Source organism: Myotis davidii, unplaced genomic scaffold (assembly GCF_000327345.1).
Source record: "Myotis davidii unplaced genomic scaffold, ASM32734v1 scaffold534, whole genome shotgun sequence".
Lineage (NCBI taxonomy): Eukaryota > Metazoa > Chordata > Mammalia > Chiroptera > Vespertilionidae > Myotis > Myotis davidii.
In genome coordinates, this window is record NW_006286678.1 from 5,129,878 (window position 1) to 5,139,198 (window position 9,321).

The 9,321-nt window shown below is 47.6% G+C and overlaps 1 protein-coding gene across 1 annotated transcript in view; it reads right to left on the minus strand.

The window, feature by feature from the left end:
• Positions 1–1,857: 1,857 nt before the first annotated feature.
• The window catches only part of GLIPR2 (GLI pathogenesis-related 2), an 18,440-nt gene continuing 10,976 nt past the window's right edge, over positions 1,858–9,321 (minus strand). The window contains exon 4 of the mRNA XM_015560461.1: positions 1,858–3,402. Within this exon, the coding sequence (XP_015415947.1) occupies positions 3,242–3,402 (161 nt within the window). The 3' untranslated portion in view covers positions 1,858–3,241. The remainder of the gene's footprint in view (positions 3,403–9,321) is intronic.

Here is a 9,321-nt window from a genome sequence, read left to right on the forward strand (position 1 = left end):
GCCTGGGCGCCGAGCCCCACTCCTGGCCCTCCGCGCGCCCTCAGCGCCCCCGCTGGGGAAACTCGGGGTCGCCTGGAGCCTGGGGAGCGTGAGCCGGTCAGCGCTTCCTTTCCCCGGCGGAGTCAAATTCTCATTATTCGCGGGCTCTCCCTCATCCTTCCATTCCAGACCTGGCCTGTCCTTTATTTGGCATTGGATACTTTGAAAATTACTGAAAAGGACCTACCTTTTCATGCCGAAGGCGTTCGCCTTGATCCCTGGCGGGGACCGAGGCGCGCAGCCTCCCGAGTTACCTGTCGGCACAAGGCTGGGTGCTGTGTTTTCCGACGGGAAGGCGGCTGAGGCTTCCGCCCTCCACAGAGCGGCCTTAGATGAGCGCCACCTGGCCCCGCTCTCTCCCATAAGCATGACTGAGCTCTAACTGTTTCTCCAGCCCTGATCCCGCAAGGCTTGGGCGGAGGGTGAGGCCTCTTGGTGTTAATGCCAAACGCCTTCTCACTCCCCTTGGCCTCCGGGCCTGCCCTTCGGAGCGGGTGGCAGACCTCACCTGCGGGGGCATTTGTACCAAAGAGTGGGAGCTGGGAGGGGAGGGTCCTACTGCTTCTCCCGCTGCTTTGTCCCCCATACCCTGCAGCCTTGGGGCCATTTGGGCGGAGGTGGTTGTACCCCTTTGCTTTTGTTTCAGGCCCCCTGAACACCAGGGCGGGTAGGTCTCCCATCAGATGCCTCCATCCATTTAAGAAAGCCGGGCCTAGGAATGTGACGTGGAGACCTTATTCCATGTTCCAGACGTTGTACAGCTGGACAAACTGGGGCCCAGAGAGGACGAGGACCTTGATCAACTCAGACTGCACAGCGCTAGGCTTGGAGCCAGGGTTCCTGACTCCTTCTGCTGCCCTCTAGTTACAACGGAGACCTGGAATCTGGCTTCTCGTCTGCTTTTATTGAACTTGTGGGAGTTGTCATCTTTAAGAAATCCAATAAAAGGCATGCGATTACTGCCCATCTGCTCAGTCAGCTCTTTTGTCTGGCTTTTCTTCACTCCGGGAAGCTCCTCTGGTCAGCTTTTTCCTTACTCCAGCCAGCTGAGGATGGGCCTAAAGGGGCTGGCTGCGTGCCAGCGTCCACGCCTGGTTATAGATGTGTACGTACTGGGTGGAGGGTGTTTCGTAGGAAGTTCAATAACTGGTCAGTGAATCCGTTGCTCATGGTGGTTGCCTAGAGGTGGCCTGAGAAGGACCTCAGCCCAGGGCCTTCCGTCCTTCCTTGGCTTCCTGCCCAGCTCAGCATTTTCTGTTCATGACGACTCCCTAGAGGAGGGGACCCTAATATTTTAACTTTCTGGGACCATCAGTTGATATATCCATTTGTTGGGAAGCCCTGAAGAAAATGAGGTGCATGTTTTAAAGATACACAGACCTGACCTGGAAATAGGAAACTCAGGAACCGTCTTTCAGTATCTCTACCTCTTCTGTACTTTTAACAACTGACTTTTTCACTTCTTTGTTCCGTATTTCCAACTCATAATTTGGCTTGCATATAACTTTGGCTTGCCATGGCCCTAATTCAAAGTCATGGCATCCTTACTTTTTTCAGTTCCACTGGTAAATTCTCTCATATTTCTTACCAAAGTCCTGGTCCATGAACAGTTCAGGGATTGACTACCTTTGGATCCCATGTCCACTCTAGTCCAGTCAGCTGGGTGATGGCAGGTCACATGGTTCACACCATGGCAGCCTAAGGCAACATCTACAGGGGAGAGGTTGGAAATATTCAGAAGCTTGAATTACAGGAACTCAGAGTTATGGATTACCTTAGTCATCGATTCAGAATCGGGCATGAATCACAGGGAGGAAATTTTTACACAAAAGAAAAAGATTTTATTTTTGTCTTAGTCAGTATCCCTGGGTGAAATGAAGGGCACAGCACGAAACTGTGTTCACAGTGCAACACAGACCTTCAGGAAACAACTTTCAAAGACTGGCCTGCTCAGACTCCAGTCTCGAAGCAGGCAACCCCGTAACCGCTGCCCCTGCTGTCTTACCCCCTCGTGAGGTCATGATTTCAGGGGCACTCAGCTTGGTGTCTGGGCTGGTCCCTCCCACACGGGCCGTGAAATTGTTATTTAGGGGAACTTTGTGTAGTTTGAAGCAAAACACAGAGCCAAATTATCGACTCTAAGCCCCGCATGGGATATCTCCGGGGAACATTTGGGCCTGTCACACATTCCAGGAAGGAGCAGCGGCACAGCTGCAGCCACAGCTGCCAGGAACAGCCTGGCTCCCGCCCTGCGTGTCGGGGAGGGCAGGGGCTGGAGGGTTTCCTCTGGGGGCCCTGAGTGAGCTCACCCTCACCCGAACGCTGACTTCATCCATCCAAGGCCGTTTGGCTTAGAGCCCAGGCAATATGAGGGGCTCTCTCCCATAACAGGCCCTGGGCTACCTAGCAGACTTGGGGTGTGTGTGTGTTTCAGGCCTAACCCAGCTCCCCAGAAATCAGGGGGTGCATATTGAGCTATGCAATGTCAGGGGGCTTTAAGAAAAAAAGAGGGGGGCATCAAGGGGTGGTGGTAAGAGGAGAACTTTGTTATTTTAAGGTAGAAAAATGCAAGGAAGTGAAGCTTTTTTCTCCATTTGTTCTTTGGCAATCCCATCCGAGAATTTCAGGGGCCATCCAGATGACATCATGTCTTACAACAAAGAACTCTCAGTAATTCTGTGAAATGGAACCCCTGCCCGCACCATGTTTCTGATGGAAGCTGCTTTGTTATTTATGTGTTTTAAGCTCTGTTCTATGTCACATTTAAATGAGGGTTTAATAGTCTTCAATATCTACCACAAGTAGATTCTAATGCATGAAGATCACAGGAAATGGCCTTCACCTCTCAGTATCACAAACATTTGGAGTACAAAAAGTCCAGGGATGGATATTAAAAGTAAGAAAGGTACAGAAGAAGTTTACTTTAAAAATAACCCCAAAAAGTTTAAAACTTGATTTTCCCCCAAAGTCCAAATAATTGTGGTCTAACCATCAGAGTAAAGGCTTCATTGGCTCAATCCTTTGATAAGAATTAGTTCATGCACAACTGTATACCCAAGGGTGTGTGTGCAAGAGACACGCACATGCATCACGCACGCAAGCACATACACCCACAAAGACGGATACACAGCTGAGCTTTTGATGTTCTAGGCACTTGATATCCACGTTCTTAGTCTGCCACCTGCCCATTACATTGGGCAAGTTACTTCTTTGGAGGCAGGACATTTTCTTCAAAGTAGCCCTGGTTGACAACATTCCCTGCTGGGAAGTATCTAGCCACCACGAAGGAGGACCCGTCACTTGCAGATGCCTTTCCCACTCCCATCTTCTTCGTATTCTTCCATACCATGGCCGTGAAGTGTCCTGTAGGGGAGCAGACAGGGGGAGAGGGACACAGGTTAGTTAGCAACGTCTGGGGAAGGATGTTGCAAGAGATTCTTTAGCTCCTGCACCATCCTGCCAGGCTCAGGGAAGCTTGATCTTCACAGACACCCGTCAGAGACATGGGACACGGAACATACCAACTGCCTGCTTTTCTATAGCATCAGGTCCTCTCTGCTCGCCTCACCACTTATCGATGCCCAAAGGTTTCGTGGCCTCCCAGACATCATGACGAATCCAAGTTACCCCAACAATTAGGATACCACCCTACCTCGAACCTGCCTTCAACCCTCCCCCAAACTGCACTCTTCAAAGTCACCAACGATCTCCACGTTCCTCTCCAATGGTCACGTTTTGTCTTCATCTTACTGGACATCTCAAGAACATTAGGTTGACTCCTCACCTTTTCAAAGCACTCGCCTCTTGGGGGTTCCATGTTGCCACCTCTTGCCATTATCCCCATCTCACTGCCTCTTCCTCCTCCTGATCTCACTTGTAAATGTTGGAGGACTTGCACTTCCCTAGACTCAAATCTGGGCTCACTTTTCTTGCTGCACTCCTTAGGCAATTTCATCTTTCCCTGGCTCCTAAATTCACGTCTCCAGCCCAAACCTCTCCTCTGTGTTCCAAACACAACTACTTACTTGACATTTCCACTTGGATGACTCACAGACATCTCAAATTTAACCTCACTCTTGATTTTGGGCGGCCCAAAGTTATCCTTCTCCCCACCATCCCATTTCCTTTCATGACAATTCTATGCACGCGATCCTAGGAATAGGCCTGTATTCCTCACCTGTAGAGAGCGCCTGGGAAGGCACACGGGCAGATAGGCCTGTATTCCTCACCTGTTGAGAGCGCCTGGGAAGGCACATGGGCATTTCTTAATTACTGTCAGCTGAATCCAGTGGCGTTGGCAGAGCCACGTCCTGGAAACAGGCCTTGCCAGAGGCAGGAGTGTTGTCAGCCTGACCTTCAGCCCAGGTGCCAGGGGGTGGGTTTCGTTATCTAAATCCAGCCAAGCACCAGGAATGAGTACGACTCAGGCCCACCCAAGAATGCACATAATCTCCTTTGTCTTGACCTTTAGTAAAACTTCCTGGGTTTTGCTGTATAAAATAAACAGGCTGTATTGGCTCTGGGTCCCTGTCTCTCCATCAGAGGACATGGTCCCACCCGGCCCCAGCTTTTTCCTTCTATCTCTGTGTCTGTCTCTTTCTTTCATTTTCTCAATCCCCAGCAGCCCTTACTCAGGAACCGGACCGCTCTCTAGCCGCGCTGGATGCGGAGAAGAGAGAAATGTTTACACTCTCTGAAATCAATAAAAATATATTTAAGAAAGAAGATAATGAATCATCTTTAATGAAATGTAAAAGCCTGATGTGCATTCTTCCACATACTGTTCCATCCTAATACAAATATCAACTAGAATCATGCAATATTTTTGCACAGCCTGTATGTCATAGGAACCCTACCAAATCAAAAGCTATAGACTGAACTCATTCTTTTCCATAGCCACTTTATTCCATGGCACGGATATACTATGTTCAGGTTGTTTGCAGACTGACCATTACTAGCAACACGGCAATATATAACTCAAGCCCCGTCGCCCCTACTCAGGAACGGGACCGTTCTCTAGCCGCTCTGGATGCGGGAAAAGAGAGAAGTATTTATATTCACCCTACTTCATTCCCCCACAACAACCCAATCCTGACAAATCTAACTATATATAAAAGACTTCTCAAGTCCACCCACTCCCAAAACTTTGGTCCCATCCACAAACTTTTCTCACTTGGACCATTCATTGCAATAGTCCCCTGGCTGGTTCCCCAGCTTCCACCTTTGTCTTCTCCAGTTCACTTTTTGCTTGAGTAGCCAGAGTGATCGTTCTGTGACTGAGTCAGACCTGATCCTTCCCTGCTTAAAAATCCTTCAATTGCTTCCAATTGCACCTGGAATGAGAGTGAGTGCTTTGGACCAGTGGCCTCTTTTCCATGCCTTGAACACCCCAGGTTACTTCCCACCATGGAGCCCTGGCACACACTGGTGGGGAATACCTTCTGATGACCAACGTTTTCTTGTCCCTTAGGCCTCAGTCTTTTTTTATTTTATTTTATTGATTTTTTACAGAGAGGAAGGGAGAGAGACAGAGAGTTAGAAACATCGATGAGAGAGAAACATCGACCAGCTGCCTCCTGCACATCTCCCACGGGGGATGTGCCCGCAACCCAGGTACATGCCCTTAACCAGAATCGAACCTGGGACCTTTCAGTCTGCAGGCCGACGCTCTATCCACTGAGCCAAACCGGTTTCGGCAGGTCTTAATGTCACTTGTTCAGAGAAACCTTTCACAATCCCTTTGATTTCCAGAACATCTCCCTCCCAACATAGTCTTATCACACCTGTTTTTTCCCTTCATAACATTCCTACCATTTGCAATGTTAGATTTGAGTACTGGCTTATTGCTTGGCTTCTTCATGAGGCTAGAGAGCCCCACATGGGCAGATATCAAATTGTTTTATTCACCAAAGTATACCCAGGACCCTGGCACAGCCTGCACATGCAGCTTTTACTGAATGAGTGAATGGAATGAAATGAGTGAATGAAAGGCAGATGAAAGAATCCTCTTGGATTCTGGCTCTGCTTTCACTAGAAGTCAGGCCTTCTATCTTTGAGACCTTAACAATGTAGAGCCTCCTTCAGTTCCCTCTGCTCTCAGACAGACCAGTTCTTTCTCAAGTTACTGCCTGATCCTCCAGACACTTCCGTGGCTTGCTGAAGCTTCTCGGTATCAGTCATCCACTCAGGTCACCTGCCCCTTTACTCATGGATCCTTTCAAGCTGCTAACATGGCTTAACTTCCTACTCCCCTCCCATTTTGGGGTCAAAGAATTGATGCTGCAAAGGTACTCTTTGCTCAATGCCATAAATTCTTCTTATCTCCTGGGAGTAAGGGTCGGGAGCTCATCTCTTCCACTTCTACTATTGGGGTGACAGATCAATGGGGTATTTACTGCCACGTCACAGGATGGCATCTGTTTGCTAAAATAACCTTGAGGCATTGTGTTTCCTCCTGGAGGGCAGGCACCACAGCGGCCTTACCGACCCCCATATCCCCAGTGTTTAGTACTGGACTTGGGACATAGCAGCTGCTCAATAAATATCAGATGAAGAAGAGACAGAGGGAAGGAAGAGGGAGGAAAATCACGATCAGAGTGGCCCGGTTTTTCCCAGAGTGGCTCAGAAAGAAAGAGGGTAACCACTTTATATCCATTGGAATGTGTGTGTGTGTGTTTTTTTTAAAGAAACAGATTTTGGTGAGGATGTGGAGAAATTGGAAAAGTTGTACATTGCGGATAGAATGTAAGATGGTGCAGCTGCTGTGGAAGACAGTATGGTAGTTCCTCAAAAAGTTAAACATGGAATTACCATATGACCTAGCAGCCCACTTCTAAGTATATACCCAGAAGAATTAAAAGCAGGGACTTAGATATTTGCACGTCAATGTACATAGCAGCATTATTCACAAGGACTGAATAGCCAATGGGGGAGGGGGGAGGAGGGAGGACTAAATGTTCATCAATAAATGAATAAAATGTTGCATATACAGACAATGGAATATTATTCAGCCTTAGAAAGGAATGAAATTCTAACATGTGCTACAACCTGTATGAACTTGAGGACATTATGCTAAGTGAAATAAGCCACCCAAAAGAACAAATATTGAGTGATTCCCACTTATATAAGGTTCCTAGAATAGTCAAATTCATAAAGACAGAAAATAGAATAGTAGTTACTAGGGGGATAGGGAGGGAGGGGAGTTATTGTTTAATGGGTTCAGAATTTCAATATGAGATGGTGAACAAGTTCTGGAGATGAACTTTTTCACTCATAGAGTGGTGGTTGCACAACACTATGAGTGTATTCAGTCCCACTGAACTCTACACTTAAAAATGGTTAAGATGACAAGTTTTATGTTAAGTATATTTTGCCACAAAATTAAAGCAAGAGAGAAAGGAATAAACGAACGAATACAGAGATAAACAAATAAATAATGGTAGCTACACCTTTCCAATTTTCCAGGGACAAGAAAACAGTGATATCTCCCATGTGTATCAGAAATGGTAAGGACTGAATAAAATAACTGTTGATTGATTAAATGGTGTGTTTGCCCCCACAGTTGAACTTTTAAAAAAAAAAATTAGGTATAGTTTACTTATTTGTCTACATACAAAAAAGATTTCCTTTCTGAAAAATAACCAAACATAAACACTACTCAACAGAGTCGATGTGATACGGTCAACGCAAGAATGAAAAGAAAACAAACCTTACGTACAACTGTGCGTCTTTTCTGCTAATCCTCACGCTTGTATTAACCATTGCCCAACAAAAGCCTGATTTTCACCCCAGAACAGAGAAACACTTCTTGCCGATTCACCCTGGTCCTCATGGTTGTGAGTCGCAGCTCCAGGCTTTCGGCAGCTTTGCCAGGTGTCACCGCTTCTATGGGCTGTCTGTCCATCAAGGCTCAAGTCCTTTCTCAGAAAAGCCTTTTCCCTCAACAGACCACATGCTCTGGCCATGGACCCGCCCACGCCCTCTGTCACCCAGAAAAGGAAGAAAGAGCTGCTGTTTATCCGCTGGTTGCCAAGAATCTGATTACAGACACAACATGAGCTGCGGCAGCATGAATGCCTGTGGAAGCCCTTTCCAAACAGATGAGACTAAGTTATCTTTCTTCTGGCCCGGGAGGTTTCTGTCCGCACCCGAGATAACTGAGTATGGTATTCACAGATGAGTTAAAGGACACGACTTCCTTAGCAACCATCAGATACACACTGGTTTCTAACTCTAAACTACGAACAGCTTGCTTTTTCTTTTTCTCCTAAATAGATCACATCCTCTTTCCTGCTCTGGACCCAAACTTTCTAAAATATACATTTGAAAAACACGTTAAGTTACAGCAGAGCTTTGCAAGGGAGTCATGCGCAACAGTAAGGAAGAATGAGGAAGCTCTTTTTGTACCGACAGGGAACAATCTCTGCCAATCTGCTGTGTGAAGAAAGCCAGTGCAAAACGGATCCTGTATCTGACACCAGAATATAAAAGAAGAAAACAAAAACGTATATTTACACAAACACTGGCATAAGCTCAGAACAACTCTACAACGGTACACAGGAAACTGGCATCAGTGGTTGGCCGGGATGGAAGGCAGGCTTTCCCCTCATACAGCGGACACGTACCAGGCCACGTGAAAGTACCGCTAATTCAGAATACACCAACAAACAGACCTGCTCATTAAAACAGAACATAACAAAGGAGCTGCAAGAGACCATTTCCCTCCACTCAGCACTTGGCATAGACCTGTGCTCTTTACCACAAGATGCTGACAGGGGCGGGGTGGCTGGAAGGAGATTATAGATATTTCAAAGGCCCTTCCACCTACACCATGACCTTAGGTCAGGGGATCCCAGAGCAACGGTGCCGCTCTGGGGGAGGCTGGGGTGGGAGACGGGCCTGCAGATCTGTAAGGGTCTTGCAAGCCCTGATGGTAACTCGCCCCAAATCTGTGCTCCTGTCTTAGGCTCAGGCTCTGTCCATCCCCAGGCATTGCCCACGGACACCGGGGATGACATAGGGACTATAGTTCTGGGGTTTTCATCTTTAGGGGTGGGCAGTGTGGAGCAATGAGTGAGGCGGGTGGTCAGTGATCACGGAAAGCTGAGTCCCGTTCCTGGCTCAGCTTTTTATTCCGTATCAATGCAAACAGCTTTCTCATTCTTCCTTACTGTTGCACATGATTCCCTTGCCAAGATCTACTATATATCGTGCGCGGTTCCTGCCTGGGAGCAGGGGCCGTGGAAAGAGCATCAGACTGAGGACAGAAGGTGTAGAGAGGTC